The sequence below is a fragment of the Taudactylus pleione genome, unplaced genomic scaffold (assembly GCF_031769625.1).
Source record: "Taudactylus pleione unplaced genomic scaffold, aTauple2 ptg000810l, whole genome shotgun sequence".
NCBI lineage: Eukaryota > Metazoa > Chordata > Amphibia > Anura > Myobatrachidae > Taudactylus > Taudactylus pleione.
The window spans coordinates 2,477,960-2,495,773 of NW_028285212.1; the positions used below are offsets into that span (position 1 = coordinate 2,477,960).

Sequence of the window (17,814 nt, forward strand, 5' to 3'; positions counted from 1 at the left end):
CCGTACCCCAACGGGATTGGACACCCTGTGGGGGGTGGGGGGGAGTAGGGGGGGTTGAGGAGTTGCACAGACCAAGGGCTGGACAAGGGTAGGAACAGCTGCTTAGCACAGGTTATAGGGGAGGGGGCTCACTTGAGTTAAAGCTCAGCTTACTCACTAATTTTAGACTAAGCAGGACAGCAGAATTTGGAGATGTTCCCTTGTGTGTATGAGAGTCTGTGTCTTGGGTGCTGTTAAATTAAGAAGACCACCTTCATTCATAGTACGGGATATGTGCATAGTTTTCAGCTGCACTCTACCATTGGGGTAAATGGAACGAGAGGTAGTGAGGAACCCAAAATCATATGCATCACCCATAATAAACAAACTGTACTGAGCTGCTCTATACAGTACACTGACTTATAAAACAAATATAACACTGTTGCTACATATCTATATTTTTATGTATCTCCATACATCTCAGCCACTTGTTCTTCTATACAGCAGTACTGAGCATCTGTGAGTTGCACTATCTGCTCATAGTAAATGAGCTTTACTGTGTAATGCTACATAATCCTCTGTACAATCCTGATAATAGACTGGGTTATATTTCACATTATATTGCTAATAAATTAAGTCATTCTATTTTTAGTCATCATAGTTCATGGATGTCAAGTTCTACCACTGGGAGTTTTCTGTAAATAATCTTTAGAGTGTTAGCTCTGTGACAAATTAATATGAAACACATACTTAGCACTAGTTCAGGTCTTCTGCCATAATCGATGCAGTTTCTGAACAGTAGGGGGGGCCAGAATCCCACTTAAAACAGTGGGAGATCCCCCCTCCCCTTGACCTTTCCACAGCCCCCCTTCGTCCACCCAGGTTCCCAGTTTTGCTGCCCCAGATGTGGGGGTCGTTTTCTTCCTGTCGCTGATGGAAGAAGGGAGCTGGCCAGAGTCACTGGGCAAATACTGATCACTCTGAGCAGGTAACAAAATAAAAAAGTGGGGTACAGCAAGCCAAACCTAATCATTAAATAATGCACGGCTACTTAACAACTGAATAATCATTTTAATGTAATGCAAACAGAGATGAGGGGTAAGAAAATGTTCTGCAGTTTCTGCAGCTTATGACAGCCAGCTGTAACTTTGTAATGTATATAATGGATGTATTTCAAAATATGAAACATGTTCCATTGCAAAGAAAGGGTTAACAACCATTGCATGAAATACTCACTTTATCTATGCTAAACTGCAAGCAGTTATTTTGCAGTTATACTGACAAGGAGTCTGCACAGAGACATTGCTAGCTAATGTCCAGCCTCAATGATTTTGGCAATAGAGCATAGGTGTACAGGACATAGGGAGATATGATATCAATGGGTTTGAAGGACAAAGCAGCAATTACTGCAGATAACTGTTGTTCTGTATCTAAGAAGGTTTTAGAAATAAATAAATAAATGTTTCTAAATCTTTGCCTGTGCAATTCCTAGAAAATGTAAGAATTATTTTTGCTTAAAAATAAATATTTGTATATGTGCTGCAGACAATATCGATTTTTATAAACTACAATATAAACTTGCTGTTCCCATAGATGTGCAGCTAGAAGTATCACTGTGTACACAGAAGTACTGTGTTGGGTGCAATAAAATGAAAAGTTGAATCTTAAATAAGAAATTCAAAATAATGTAATGATCTGAGACAAATCAGCATTTATCACAGGCATAAATCATACTATAATTCCTAATCTGCAGAAGCATTTCTACCTTTGGGAAAATGAATGTAATTAGCACATTGCAAAACTTTTGTTGGGCTGTTAGATTCAAATAACTACATTTTTATATTATTCTTGGTGCATTTTACATAAAGCAAAGTTCTGTATATGTGTATGGTGCCCAGGTATTTTCCAGGTCTGTAACACAGTAAGTTTTTATTAGTTTCATTTGCAAGTCATCCTGTATTTTTATCAGCCATTACAATAGTATACAGTAATACAGTAACAGTTCTGGAATACCTGTGAGAGGTGTAAATCTGTCTTGCCTACTACTGTACATTGTCATTGATCTTGTTGCTGTAACCTGTTTTTACCATCCCATATACCCTCTTATTACAGATTCTCTTAGCCAAATCGGGCATCTCCTAGTTAGAATTGGCCATAAGCTAATTGTTCTGGTTAGGATTCGGAAATCACTCCTATGTCTGAGGGCCATACAACTCTGGTCCAATCAGGAGTCTCACTGGTCATGTGACTATGTGCCTAGGTGCTATTTTCAAGTCCCTTAACATAGTAGAGGGGGATAGTGTTACAGTGCGTTAATCTTTTTAATGCCCTATAGGATGCACCGCCTTATGTTTCAGTGCATAGTTATTTGTCACTGTGTGCACATTTATGTCCTTGTTTCCACAACTATATATTTATGTAAAAATAAATTGCTTTAGTTTAATTATTTTTATTTCATACGACATAGCATTATATTATTACTGTTATTATTATTAACTTTATTTACAGTATATGGTGCCACAAGGGGTCCGACGTGTCTTACAAAGTATATAAATGTAAAAGTACAAATATACCAAGAAAACAATGCAAAAGATTTACAGTACAAAAAACATTGTAGAATTAGGGTGCGAGTCTCCCAGATCCTGGAAAATTGGCCACATCCTCCACACCCGGTAGCCACCAGTGCTTACAGGCAAAATGAGCAGATATAGGGGTCCATTTATCAATTATCGCTTTTGCAATGCGATCAGGGCATGCCAGTAACACCCATGATCGCATTGCAAAAAGCGGTCTCTTCGGCCGGATGTATCATCCGGGACATGCTGGGACAAGGACTCCAAAAGGAGCCCATCCCTGCGATGTCTCTGGAGAGCTGCCGGCCAGTGCAGGGGGTGGTGCACATGTGCAGTTCTTTGCACTGCACATGCACATCCACCATAGCCCATAAGCTACAGCGGCTAATGCCATCTTCAGATGGCATTAGCTGTGGGAACCAATATCTGGAATGCATCGCATTCCGGATATTGGTAAATTTAGCAGCATATTGGAGAGGAGGCTACCTATTTGGGAGGCGGCTGCCATCTGTAATGGAGGGATCACAGCAGGTATCGGAGATACCTGCTGCGGTCCCTCCTTAATACATACGGGGGATCCTTAGTATTTGAGGTAAACCCCACCGAAAATGGGTGTTTTCAGGGATTATACCTCAAATACACTTTGATAAATGGGCCCCATTATGAGGTGATTTGTATGAAATGCATTATTGCGGCCACACCCTTAGCTACAAAAAGCCATGAATCGCTGGAAAACCATCATAGGGTGGCCGACACCCATCCCGCTCAACTGGCCCAACCTATGAGAGGAACTTGCCTGGGCCAGCAAGTATGCACTGATGTCATTCATATACCTTGTTACCTCTATGGGTGCTACCCATCTCCTGGACACACAGGCCTATATCAGGCATTGAGTGCCTTTTTCTTAAAGTGGAAAACATTATACATTTAGTTTAAAAGTCAGAGGATCTTTATAATCATACAAGTGAAAGTGACAAAAGTATTAGCATCATAAATCCATCAAGTCAACTAAATGTTAATCATTTTATGTGCTTTCTAGTTTAGGATCCTGTACACAGGCAGACCTGTCAAATTGGCAAAATATGTGCTTGGTCCATGGCTACCAAGAGTCAATAACCGAACTAACAGCAATGGTAAATGTAATTACATTTTCATCCAACGATAAAATGTATTTAAATTCTGTAAAAATTAGATTTCTTGTTTATTCAACTTCCAAAATATGGGAAGCCAGCCAGCTTGAGTAAGCTGAGGCTTACTCTGCTGGCTGGCGGCCCAGCGCTGTCCACCATCGCACCCAATGATCGCGATGGTGATCCCAGCCTGCAACCTCGGTTTTAGTGCTGGAATTGCAAATTCAGCAGGGGATCATACACCTCCTGCTGCATTTGAATGTTTCCAAGGACGGAATTGCAAAGCTGCTTGCGCTCCAGCTTTTCAACTCCGTCCAGTACAGTACAGAATCAGGCCCTAAATTGTTTAATGGATAATCCACCTTTTACCTATATAATCCTCTTTTTTATAGGAAGGTTGTTTTAGAGCAATATAACATGTCCATAGGCAAACGCAAGGGGGGAGGTCCGGTTGCTTGGATACCCTCTTCCCAGCCCACATCATGACCACAGCAGAAATAGTCATCTAAAATTTTACTAGTTCTGCATGTTCTTCTCAGTATCACAAATTAAATAATTAGCATCACCTGTGCATCTTTTAACATGTGTCAGCCAGTAATATATACATATATGCAGTGCACCAACTAGGAGATCTGGAAAATATGCACTGTTAAGGGTGAACTTCTATAGACCATCAATAGGGTTAATTATTAATACCATATAATAATACCATGACAAGACCAATATGTACATATATGTACAGGATAGCGCTGGGTTCTTCTGCTGCTCCCCCAGATTTCTGGATTTGCTCATATGCTCTGGAATAATGCCCACATCTGAAATAAAAACATTTAGCTCAGGCAGAATGGTCCTACTGCCGCATCTAATATCTTACTGTGATCGCTGGTCCCGTATATGCCGGAATTATGACGCAAAATACACTTTGTATGATGCATATTAAAGCTGGATAAGTGCTAATTATGGCCCTCATTCAGAGCTGCTCGCTATTTGCGGTCGTTCGTTCTAAAACAAGGGGTGGCTATTCAAATGAACCGTTCGCTCATTGCGGTCTGTTCATGCCTCTAAGTCTGAATGAGCGAGCAAAACTTGCGATTGTTATTTTGAAAAATACGCCCCCTTGCCGCTCGCACCATACATCATGTCCGCTATTTATTAGATTAATCGAGTACATCGAACAGCATATGAACTGCTCGCTATTCTTGTGGTTGTTTTTTTCAACCGCTATTTTGCGAGCAGTTCAGAGTAAAAAAAACCAAGTGACGTGGTCAATGACGCTGCTTTATTAATTATGCACTCCCTTAAAACGCCCGTTTTGACCTTTAAGCACGCCTGCGTTCTAATTCCACTCCCCCGTTTTCAAGCACCTTCCCGTTACCACCCACATACGCCTCCTTCTGTCACTGAAAATAGCAGGCATTCGCTATTTAGCGAACACCCGATTTTCGGCCACACTGACTGGTTCGCGCATGCGTATTACAATCCGTATGCATGCGCAGTTGTGCGAACATCGCTCAGTGCGAACGAGCGGCCGCTTACGAGCGGCTCTGAATGAGGGCCTATGTCCTCTTCATGGACTGGCCACACTCACTCTAAACTCAAGCATTTGGAAACCCCGCTCTAGAAATCCTAGATATGGTGATTTGCTACTAGGGCTGAATGGATAGATCATACAAGGTACATTGAGTATGGTTGGACATTGGCCATATATATCACGTTGCTGAGAATCGTCAGGATTTACCAGCTGATCAGGTCAAACTATCCCGATCAGATGGTGAATCTCTTCTGCCCATAACTGTGATTTGTAGACAGGATGCAATTAGTAATAGAATATTGTTGTGGCACCTACTATTACAATATTCTTATTCACACAGCCCATTACAGCGAATCATGACGCAGGAGAGTAACATGGAAACCTACTATCTGCAGACCTATCCAATTATTTCCATGCAGGTACCTGTAACCTGAGAGATGTATTTTGTGCTGAGTGCTGGAACTGAGGGCCTGATTCAGACCCGCTCGCAAGCAGGTCGATGGTGGGGCACTGCGCACGCTGCGCGTGCCCCGGAGCAAGTGAGAACTTCACTCGCTCCGGGGCTCGCTACAAACGGGGCGGCTGTCGATGTTGATAGACAGCTCGCCACATTTTGTAGGCGGGGAAGGAGGGTGGCTGGTCAAACGGAGGCGTTCCTGAAGGAACACCTGCCATTTGAGGGCGGCCCTAATGACATCACTCATGATGTCAGTAGTTGAGCTTCCTGCTCTATTAAAGCTCTATGTGCTTGTATTTCAGATTGCACGGGTTCAGAAATCAGAGTCTGAATCAAAATAATCAGGATATCTGAAGATTGATCTCTTCACTGCTCTGAAACTACACTTACTAAAGTAACTAATGATCTACTGTTGGAAAACTCAAACACTTCTCCATTCTCATGTTTCTTGGATACTTTTGAGACTGTTTTTGCCCTGATCGCACATTCAGTTTCTCTACTTTTGGCTTTTCACCCCTCCTCTTTCTCTACCGGGTGCATTAAGGCTACTTTTTCTCTACCTCACTCCTTTGGCATCCACTACAGTCTTAATATGGATGACACCCACATGTGCCTCTCCTCCCCTATCTTTCTTTCCTATCCCACATGTCAAACTTCCTCTTTTCCACCTCCAGTAGAATATTTCATCACTACCTTAATCTGAGATGAGTATTTTTCCCTCATACACCACCACAGTAGACATCTCACTCTTTCGTGTTCCTCAAGCCCCACTGTCTCAGTGTCATCACTTACTCCTCCCTCAGCTTCATCTCACACATCCAAGCCCTCTCGAGGCCATGCCACCACCTCCTTCACAACATAATAAAATTTATTTATGGTCCATTAGCTAATTATCTCCCACATGGGCTCCTGCAACCTTCTCACCTCTGGCCTTCTCCACTCCTTCCTCCTCCCTTACTCTACCAACGCATCAATAACACCTCTCTGTACAGCCATTCACTAGCTCCACATTCCTTCCAGAATTCACTTCAAGTTTATTTTTACCCTCACCTATAAAGTCCTCACCACTTCCTAGACTTAGGGCCTGATTCAGAGGTGGACGCAATGACGATGTTTACGCAGTTGAGTATCATGATCTGCGCAAGTGTCTGACTCAAGATCCATTACCGTCATCGCTAGCAGTTAGGATTTATTCACAAAGTGATTGACAGACAGGGACTGTTTGTGAGTCTGTAACATGTATCTGCCTAATTGATACGCTGAATTCTCACAGATATCGGCAGTGGCGCACACAGGGGGGTTTCTGAGTATCCAGAAACCCCCCATGATGGGCAGTTTTTTTCCAAAACCCTCCACTTCAAAGTCTGTGTTTGCCACTGATTGGTGTGGCCCCAAAGTGCCTGACTTTACTATGCATATGTGACAGGGAGTCATCACTGAGAAACACTAAATAGCCATATTTCAATATCGCCCATAAACCTACATGCCTTTTTCCAAACTCCACAAACGCACAAAACTGATACACAGTATTTTATACATTTATGTATTTTATTTATAAAGCATAAAAAAGGTAAATAAAAAAGACCCTTTGCAAGTGGGCAATTTGGATGTCATGTGACAGAATTTGTTTTTCTCACAGAGTCAGAGGGGTAAATTTACTAAAGTGAGAGTTTTTAGAAGTGGAGATGTTGCCCATAAGATCAGATTCTAGCTATTATCTTCTAGATGGTGCTAATTAAATGCTAAGTAGAATCTAATTGGTTGCTATGGACAACATCTCCATTTCTAAAAACTCTCACTTTAGTAAATATACCCCAGAGAGTAGCCGATGTGCTAATGTGTGCAGAATTATCAGATTTTATGCCCTATGTTCTGATTTTATATTTATTAGTGTAAGTCCAATTTGCAGCAGCATGCTAGCCACATATAATCTAGAAGGTTGCAGAAAGTAAATTAAAAGTATGTAACAACTTTTGACTGCATTGGCTTTTAAACTGTTGCAGTATAGGAGTGGTTAGGCGATTCAATAGCATAGGACACTGAAGCAGCACAGCAAAGGTTACAAACAATACTGTCATCTGATGCCACCTGGTTGATGCAGACAGAAGATTCACAATTAGCAGTGTGGCTAGTCAATGGACAGTGCTCACCATGTCAATAGACAGTGCTCACCATGAACATTTTCCATGTATTGGTGTTTCTGCATTAAGGCATAGGAGTCACAAGTTGCCATTATAGAGGTGGAATCCTTCAGAAAATAGGCACAACAGTAAGTGACGTTTTTGTTTTTTTTTCACAGCGCAGCTGGCTTGCGGCTTGTACGGCTTTAGTACATAACTTCCAAAGAACATGGCATTGGCATGAAAGCTCAAGAGGGTGGGATTCGGATAAGGCAACATGGCTTCACCATTTATCACTGTAAACCATTTTAATATCAGAAGGGAATTTGTTTTTGCGCAATTTATGTAGGAAAATCTGTGCAGTTCGGTCGCTGATTTCAATCCGGAAAACTAAAAGAAAAAAAAAGAAGAAATGAAATTATTTTAAATTCACACCTCCAGGCAATCATTGCATTTGCATTCATAGTTCCATCCATGCCATGTAAATGAGTATAATGTACCTTATAATGTAAAATATAAGAATATTACAAGTCGGAGAAGGTACTACAGTATATACAAAATTACAAATGTTTTTATAGAGAGTACAGAACTGATGTAGCTTTACCTGGGAGGTAAATAATTATATTTAGTACACAAGTTGCAGGATGAAATAAAATAAATGATGTGTATGAGTAGATCCTTATGAGATGATTATGTTATTGCTGATAATTACACTTTCCATCGCAGAACTCTTAACAAATTTGTCATGTGACACAAATGCCATCACTGCTCTCCAAATATAAGTGTTGACATCATTATACACCATTATACACCAGTCCCAGCATGCTTTTCCATCTGATCGGTGGAGAGGTATGCTGGGACTTGTAGTTTCACAACAGCTGGAGAGCCACAGGTTGGCCAAGCCTGTTATACACCAAATCTAAAAGGATACATTTTACAAGAGTTTGTATAAGTATTTTTGTGACTTGTATAGTATATCTGTCTGTATGTCACCATGACTGGAACATGTGGAACAATGGTGATTCACGTTAATTAGCAGCACAGGTGATTAGATAGCATCCAATTTTCACTGCTGTAAGTATCTTACTAAAAAGCTACCATGATGCTATATAACTCTAAGGAACATATGGCCTAATTCCGAGTTCTACATTAATGCTGCCGCCAATGCGTCTGTGTAAGCAGCTGCTATGCCAAAATATGCAAAAGTTGCAGCCGCGGGGATAGGAATCGGTATGGTTTATCCGGTATGGATCGGTATGGAATCCTGACAGCGGCTGCCCGACATGGGTGAAAATCCAGATCGTCCCTAAGGTAAGTATTGACTAACCTAATTCCCTCCCCTAACTCTCCCTTATGGGTGCCTAACCCTAACCTTCCCCCCAGTGCCTAACCCTAATCCCCCCTCTAAGTGCCTAAACCTAACCCCCCTTCCCCGCCGCCTATACCTAAGTACCTCCCGGGGTGCCTAAACCTAACCCCCGCTTCCCGTAGCCTAAACCTAACCTCCTGGGGGGGTGCCTAACCCTAAGTCCCCCCCCCGGGAACCCTAAATCTAACCCTCCTCCCCCCAAGCGGCTATCCACGCTTGGCAACCCTTCGATCGGGATGCCAGGCGCCAGTCTCCCGGCGACGGTAAAATGACAGCCGTCTAGATTTAGATGCCTGTCATTTAACCCTCGCCGGGATTAAGCAGTCGGAAGCTGGCTGTCAGGATTAGGTCCGCCAGCTTCCCGACTGCATACCGGGGAGAGGTGTTGAGCCGCCCACCTGCGGTTTTACAAATCCAAGCATCTGCGTAAAATGTTGCAGCATCGGTGTACAAAGACGCTACAACGATCGCAGATCATTCGATTGTCCTGAATAAAAATAAGAAAAAACAGCGCTTACTCAGATCAGGGAAACAAGTATTTATGCAGCAGTAAAAAAGAGGTTTTTGCTACCTCTTGACAACAGTACAGAAAAGGCAATATACTGCGCTTAAATACCCCAGTCAGGACATTAATTCAAACACACGTAAAAGATTAATAGGTTTAATTACCCGCACTTCTGGTCGGAAAAAGTACATAAATTTACATATACATAAATACCAATAAATACACTACCTAAAGGAACAATCTAGATAGTATTATAAAACATACATAGGGGTATATTTACTAAGGTGCGGGTTTTTAGAAGTGGTTTTGTTGCCCATAGCAACCAATCGGATTCTAGCTATTACCTTCTAGAAGGTGCTAGATAAATGTTAAGTAGAAGTCTGCTGCCGGCCGCCGGGAAGAGAGGAGGGGGCCCCGGACGGGGATTGCACACGGGCCCCCTCCTCTCTAAAGACGCCCCAGCATACAATAGCCATATAATGTAACATATCTGTGATGACTGCTATAGCACTTAAAAGTAAAAAAAAAAAATTTGGCAGCTATTATGGTCATTACGGTAAATATAAATGATCCATTTTTTATTCCAAATCTTATCATCTAATGATTACACTGATGACATCACATATGGTGGCGTTGCCCATAGCGACAAATCAGATTGTAGCGATTATTTCTCTACTGTATTCTTGAAAATGATAGCCAGAATTTGATTGGTTGATGTGGGCGACACCACCACTTGTCTATTTTAGAAGCTTTAGTAAATCTACCCCTTCTTGAGAAAGGGCACATCTGTAGGTGTCCTTCTTCCCTACCACACTCTAAGCAGGGCTGTCCAGTCCCTACAGAAAGAAGCAAATAATGAAACAGACCCGATTTCCACTTTCTGCACACAAACGTGTGGACCTAAGGTAGAGGTGCCCAGGCATCTGCACATTGGGGTCAAGCATATTATTCCTCCTTATTCAATGGTACCAATAAGTAGCACCAGGTAAAAGCTCTGCCATTTATTACATGGTCAGGCAGAGTTGTATTTATGGAAAATTGTTATATGTGACACAAAGAGCTGTTATCACTGTTTATGGTGGTTAAAATGTTTTCTGAATCTTATAATGTACAAACAGTGTTTAGTAATCAGTAATCAAGACAGGTCTATTAAGTCAGTGTGGTCAGTATCCAGAAAGTGAGGAGTGAACAGCCCTGCTTCTGGTAAAAAAACATTAAAGCAGAGGTTCCCAAACGTGGTCCTCAAGGCTCCCCAACAGTTGAAGTTTTTGAACTATCCATGGTTGAGCACAGGTGGTAAAATCAAATTGAGGTACTAATTAAGTCACCTGTGGTCAAGCATAGACATCCTTAAAAAACCTGTACTGTTAGGGTGCCTTGAGGACCGAGTTTGGGAAGCTCTACATTTAAGGCTTGTTGCTGGTGATAGCTGTAAGATTCGCTGGCTCTCACCGGTGTTAGCTTACTTAAGCCTTTGCATGGGAGGACCTACTATATTTAACTAGGACCACTGCAATACTTGTACTGTTATACCCCTTTTACACCAGAGCTAAAACCCGAGTTATTGCAGGGTGAACCGGGTAGCTCCTTGGTGTAAAAGGTACTGGGTTGGATTGCAGGGTCAAGTGACACGGCAATCCAACCAAGGTAACTTGCAGGGTTTAACACAGGCATAACCTGTGAAACCCTGCAGTATAAACGGCGCGATCCGGGTCAGGGTGAGCTGGATCATGCAGCTTGCCTGCCGATTGGCCGGCTACAGTGGCGCTTGGAGATGACGTCATCTCCAAGCGTCCACTTCAACGCCGGAAAAGCCAGGTCTCTGCAGATCCAGCACTGGTGTGAACGGCGCCGACCCAGGAAATTCCCGAGTCGGCGCCGTTCACACACCCTGTTCCAACCTCCGGGTCAGACACGGAATTTGGTGTAAAAGCTGTAATAGTAGTAAAGTCTGTTACCACGGTCTCAGGATTGCAATAAGTGTAGAAACTGAATGAAAAATAAGCACTCTTATCCTATGGTGAAAAGATGTAAAGATTTTTCGAAAATATTTTTTAATCTATTTTTTAAATCTTTTTTTCCGGATATTAGTGGACGTGAAAGCTCAAATCTGGGCTTTCATTTGCCTTCTGGCTACTTGGTGCATAGATAGATACACATCTCTAATGAGACGTGGCCTCATATCCATAGTTTTTAAAAACGACAGCCCTTCCCAACTATAAATTCAGCTACTGCCATTCCACCGTCTCGTGCCCCCACCTAGCCATATGCTATAAATGGCCACAAATTCTGCACATACTCTATGAGCCGCTCACCAACAACTGGACACCAATTAGCAGGGCTGATATCAGTTAGACTGCAGAATCACAGCTATTTACTTGGCCTGTAAACAGTATGGGGCCTGAGCTTGCAGCTGGGGCACTCAGCCTGCTCACGTGTAACAGTTATGTATGTGCCTAAAACTACCTTTAAAGGATGGGCCGCTGCTTATGGGCCAGTGCTGTGTAATTGCCCCCAAAACTAACATTTTGCCAGCCAGCCCCTGCTTGAAGTACTACTCATTTGGTTTGCATGCAAATAATACCCTGAACATACTTAGTATCTACTTTTTATAATTAATTTGAATATCTTCAGTACATATCAAGATTGTATTTGTGAACTGTATAATGTACATAATTGTGGTTATTATGTAACAATTTTCCATCTATAGCAGGACTGGTCAACCTGTTGCTGTTCTCTGAGTTGTAAAACTACAAGTCTCATCATGCCTTGCCAGAAAGCTGCTAGATGGCAGGGGATGCTGAGACTTATAGTTTTCACAAGACCTGGATGCCCGATCAACAGCAGAAAAATGGAATTGCCATAGTTTGCAGTAACTTATACGTATAAGTTACTGTAGAATTATATGTATCCCTTCAGGAAAGATGTGCTATAACCATGATCATTATCGTTTTTTTATAGAGCTCCACAGATTCCGTGGCACCTGACAATCGTCTTACAGAGATGACTTATGGGAATATAATAAACATAATGTACCTGATTCTAAGTCACAGACTTTGTTGATATCAGACTCAGCTGAACGATTTTTCTTTACTGCGCATGCGTCCCAATTGTGTTCGGAAAGAGTCGCAGTAGGGAGTTCAGATGTACGCAGAAGTGTATTGAAAATCTATTGGGCATTCCTGGTGGTGACTGGCAGCTGGCTATTCAGATGCACAGAGATGGTCTGGCTTATGGGAGTGTCACAGGCGTATCACTGAAGTGATTCCATACGCAGGGGCTGATTCAGCAATGCCCGTAAGTGCACTGCTGAATGCAGAATCCTGATTATCGGGAATCAGTGCGTGTGCAGGACCCATTCTATCCATGTGCAGAACAGGTCAGTGATTGACAGTCTGCTGCCGTCTGAGAGTGGGGAGGGGGTAGCGATGGCCTCTGTTTCCCAAAACGGAGGTGTGTTGCTGCCCTTGGGTGGGAGGGAAGAAGCCAGGATCTCCGTCAGCAGACGAAGATTTCCTGGCCTCTTTTGGGCATCTGCAATGGCAGGCTTGCGTGACCCCATGATTATTCAACCGGCACACGCAGATGATCCAATGCTGCATCCAAGGACGCATTCTGCTGCATTACCATAATACAGCTATCGCAGCTGCTAACATGTTAGTAGCTGCGATAGCTTGCGTGCACTGCTGAATTAGCCCTCAGCTGGAGACATGACATCAGGGTGGTACGAGGTGGACAGACATGAGACATAGGGTACAAAGGACCCTAACAGGAGAAATTACATTAATTTATGCTAGAAATGTGTGTGCCTATTGTGGAAATGATTTGTATGCAACTTTGAGAAAATGAGAACAACTGTATTAACATTTATCAATATTTGAAAGGACACTTAATAATGTACACAGCAGGGGCAGTAAGATTTGGGACCAAAAGGCACAGCCCTCCTTATGGAGAAGTTTTCTATAGCACCGTTTTCTATAGCACCGATCTACCATTTGCCTAAACAGCAGTATTCACCGAGTGTGTGACCATGGTCATGCCACCTTGGCGGCTCCTCGTCATCCCAGTTGGTTTAGGGGTGAGCGGATTCGGTTCTACTCGGTTCCGTTCGGATTTAAAAACCGAATCTTATTGGCTATTAGCTGTCACGAGTTTTGGATAGCCAATAAGATTCGGTTTTTAAATCCGAACGGAACCGAGTAGAACCGAATCCGCTCACCCCTAGTTTGTACCCACTCTCCTCACTCTAAGAGCCAATGCTGATTATATTCTGACATGGTACAGACATATTTAGCCTAGCTTCATGAAACTATCCATAATAGACACCCTTTTTCTCTCTTTCTTTACCAGGTATCACCATGCTGCTAACAGTGACACCCTTTGAAAACCCAGGGCCTCCTTCTCCTGCCCCACCACCAACTGCCCCAAAGCCACAGAAAGACAATGCACGCCTCCAGCGCCTTCTAAAGAAAGCTGCAAAGAGAAGTAGCGTACAGGCCTCTCCAACCCAACCTCACAAGTCCTTCCGCTCAACTCTTTCACCTGTCAGTGAAGCGGACTTAGAGAGCCTTGACCCTACTGCTCCCCAGAAACAACAGCTTGCTCCACTTAATCTGCCCCCTCGCTTTCAGGTCCGGGGAACAGTCCACCGCGTGCCGTCTCCTTACCCAAAGCAGCGAAACTTCACATTCACTGTGGTTGAGCAGCACAGTCTGAATCAATATCTCAGCCCAAGCCCAGTTCCTGAAACATCTTCACCCCGTCCTCTTGGGTCTAGCTCCCACAGCACTTCGTTTCTATTTCCTCCAGGAGGTAGCACACCTGACCTTGCATCGCAAGAAATCAATGCTGCTGACACTCCACTGCCTTGCACACCACAAACCAAACTGATAAGTCCTAAACAACCAGCAGTAGCTCACCATGCTATATCTGACCCCCCTGTTATCATTGTACATGATACAAATAAAAAAAGCACTGGACTCATCTCCCCAAATACAGATATAAAGGTGGAAAAAAGGAAAAGTGATCCAATTGCCTTAAATACAGAAAATGGTCCTTGCACACCAATAGCTGAGGATGTAAATTTATCAAAGGCTCCTGGCTGCCTCATTTCTGTACCGAATACACTGAAGAGCTCTTTGGTTGCTCAGCAAGAACATTCATACGAACCCAATAGTTGTGGTTCTCTTGGAGTACAGAATAAATCAACACATCAGCCAGCCACATCCCCGTCACCTGTGGTGGCTGATAAAAAAGGGATTGTACTTGAGTGCTCCAGGGTTGCTGAGATTCCATGCAGCACGCCGCCTACTTTAGGGTCAACCAAGACCATCACTGATGCGAAGAACACAGATTCACCTAATAGGTCTTCAGAAGTTGCACCCAAAAGCCTTCTTTCTGAAGGCACAAGTTTTCCAAATATTGCTAGATCTAGTCATGCAACCTCAGTCACAGACAGTTCAACTACTTCAGGAAAGGTTCCTAACTCAGAAGAGTTGAACCTCCTGAAAACTGCTGAGCGGCCAAGACCACCTAGGAAGAAGCCTGGTGGAGGGTGGGCAAGACTTGTCAAGCATCTTGTGGTTGAGCCAGAAGAACTTACATTTCCTGAACAACAGAATGCCGAGGGAAAAGATGAGAAACCAGGAACTGCTGCTGGGGCAACTACTGAAGGGACACAACAAAGCAAGGGAATTCGTGCCAACAGGATGTGGGATGCCCTTCTCTACCATATGGCCACATCCACCAAGGGTCAAGAGAAACCAGGATCAGCAGTTCCCCCACTCCCTTTTATACGCTCCCGTTTGCCTCTCCTCTTGCACCGGCCTCGGTTTGATGCACGGAAGCTAAAGGAAGCTGCATCACGGCCCCTGCGCAGAGTGACTGCTTTCTTCCACAGGAGGATTGCAGAGAAGGCTCCAAGCAGTTTTAACAGGAGTGCATCTGGCTGGAGCATTCGAGGCGAGGATGGCGAGCAGGAGAAAGGGGTGGGGGAGAAAATGATTGATGGTGAAGTGAAAGCGTAAGGGGAGAAAATGCATGTTCATGCCTGACCCTCAGTGTGCAGAAGGCACAGCTCATACATAATGCTCCACTACCTTTTATATCTCTATACTATTTTATCTAGTATTATTATGCTGTGGCTGTGAATTATTTCCCTTGTGATTTCATACTATTAATACTGCTCTCCACTTGTTCTGTGCACTCAGGTAATGTACTGCAGGTTCTGCTTAGAATTCAGATGTTGTGAAACCGAGCCACGTAATAAGGGCCTCATTTATCAACGAGTTTTATTATACGCAATGAGTTTTAAGGCTCGTTGCGTATGATAAATGGTGCTCCAGCCAACAAGCTCCCAAGTGTCATTTTTCAGTTAGGAGCCGATTGGCTGGAGCACTATTATCATATCCATCGAGTTTTAAAACACCATTATCATATCCATCAAGTATTAAAACTTGTTGCATATGATAAAACTCATTAAAAAACGGGCCCCTAAGTTTGAAGGGGAGTGAAAGTTCACGTTTACCAAGGGTGGGCAACATCTAGTAAATGTTCATTTCTTACATGAAAGGCTTGAGATGTAGGCTTAGTTAAACAGGTCTATAAAATGACTGCATTGAGCATATATTCCAGTCTGAATGTATACCTGTAACCATTACATAAAGGAGGCAGCCATTTTGAGGGCTTGAACCCCAAATCTATAAAAATACAGTCTAACAGTTCACTGGGAATGAGAGACATCAAGGTGTCTTTCCTCAGTAAATTAGGGGGAGGGGGCCTAGACTGCATACCCTCCCAGAGCCGTAACTAGACTTTTTGGTGCCCTGTACCAGAAAGAGCATTGGCGCCCCCCTCATTTTTCAAAGGAACATAATGCACCCAAAAAAGGGCCATGGCTTCATGGGGAAGGGCCAGGGAATAGAAAGGAGAGGCCAGGAGATGCTGGGGATGAAGTAAGAGGAAGCTACAAGCAAGAACGATAATAAACAGAAATTTGACAGGCACAAACAGCGCCCCCTGACCTGTGGTGCCCTGTGCGATGGCACCGGCCGCACTACCCTAGCTACGGCCCTGCACCCTCCCACAGTGCTTAGCTGCCAAATGTCAGCTGTTTCGATGAAGGTTGCCTGTGGCTAGCATGGATTGTAAAGACAAATAATCAGGTGGAACAAAAAAGAAAGTGATCGTAACAAAGAAATACTAAATGAAACATAAGGAAGAGGTACAGAAGGAAGGGAGTGAAAAGCACTGGAGCTCTCTAATTACCTCATCAGGGATCCTCCACCAAGATCTTCTCATATTTTCCGTGTCCAGTTGGAACAAACTTATACTTTTTATTAGGTGTTACACTCTGTGGGAGAAACAGGGTCAAAGGTCAAATTGGGAGTGAGTGTTTTACTCTCCATGATGCAGTATTTTGTATTGGCCACACTTTTACATTTGTTATTCATCATTGATGTCCATCTAAACACATGATTTGGCTTTCAATGTAAACTTATGACAATTTATGGAGAGCAAACTATGCAAATACCCTACAACAAACGTAATCAGAATAATAAAATCGTTAGTGGGTAAATGCCTCTGTTCATGTTCTAAAGAGATTAGATTTGAACATTTAATCTAAAGTTATGAGGACTATGGATCTGATGCACAGTTGAACGTATGCCTGTTTGTATGGTGTATATTACGTGAATTTGCACCAGCAGGAAATGAGCGCATGCAAAAATGAGAATGCAAATTCAAATACACCCTAAATGTATCTATACTTATGACCATAGAGGTGGAACGAGGATGAGAAGGGGCGTTCTCATGTAGGCGAAGTTAAGGGCGTGTTCATGCAAATATGGCCTGTGCAGACCAGCAGGTCACTGTTAGGGGGTGTGTCTTATGCATCTAGTATAGGGGAGGTAACACACGGTCCACACTGAATATGATTTGGAATCAAGTAGGTGCATTTGCAGCTGATACAGAAGCGGGCACATGATGAGATATAGAGCCTGATTCAGTACTAATTGCAAATATACGATTGCAAGTGCAATTTCCTACGGATCGCAGCAGCGAGAATATGCTAATGCTTGCCAAAGCTCAGCCGGCATAAAGACGCCCACTGCTGCTTTCTCATATCAATCCAATCTCGTACTTCTGCGTTT

General features: G+C 43.1%; 2 protein-coding genes across 3 annotated transcripts in view; one reads left to right on the top strand and one right to left on the bottom strand.

Annotated features, from left to right (window-relative positions):
- Positions 1-891: 891 nt before the first annotated feature.
- On the top strand, positions 892-17,247 carry PRR33 (proline rich 33). The gene is made up of 2 exons (XM_088458149.1): positions 892-967; positions 14,015-17,247. The coding sequence occupies exon 2, from the start codon at positions 14,023-14,025 to the stop codon at positions 15,688-15,690; it is 1,668 nt and encodes a 555-aa protein (XP_088314275.1). The 5' UTR covers positions 892-967; positions 14,015-14,022; the 3' UTR covers positions 15,691-17,247.
- The window catches only part of LSP1 (lymphocyte specific protein 1), a 68,853-nt gene continuing 58,246 nt past the window's right edge, over positions 7,208-17,814 (bottom strand). For both annotated transcript variants that reach the window (XM_088458150.1, XM_088458151.1), the window contains exons 12-13: positions 16,931-17,015; positions 7,208-8,180 (exon numbers count right to left, since the gene is read on the bottom strand). In XM_088458150.1, coding sequence (XP_088314276.1) covers positions 16,935-17,015 — 81 coding nt within the window. In that variant the 3' untranslated portion in view covers positions 7,208-8,180; positions 16,931-16,934. The remainder of the gene's footprint in view (positions 8,181-16,930; positions 17,016-17,814) is intronic.

Excerpts from the sequence above, each read along its gene's own strand:
- PRR33 (XM_088458149.1), top strand. The coding sequence starts at position 14,023 with ATGCTGCTAACAGTGACACCCTTTGAAAACCCAGGGCCTCCTTCTCCT.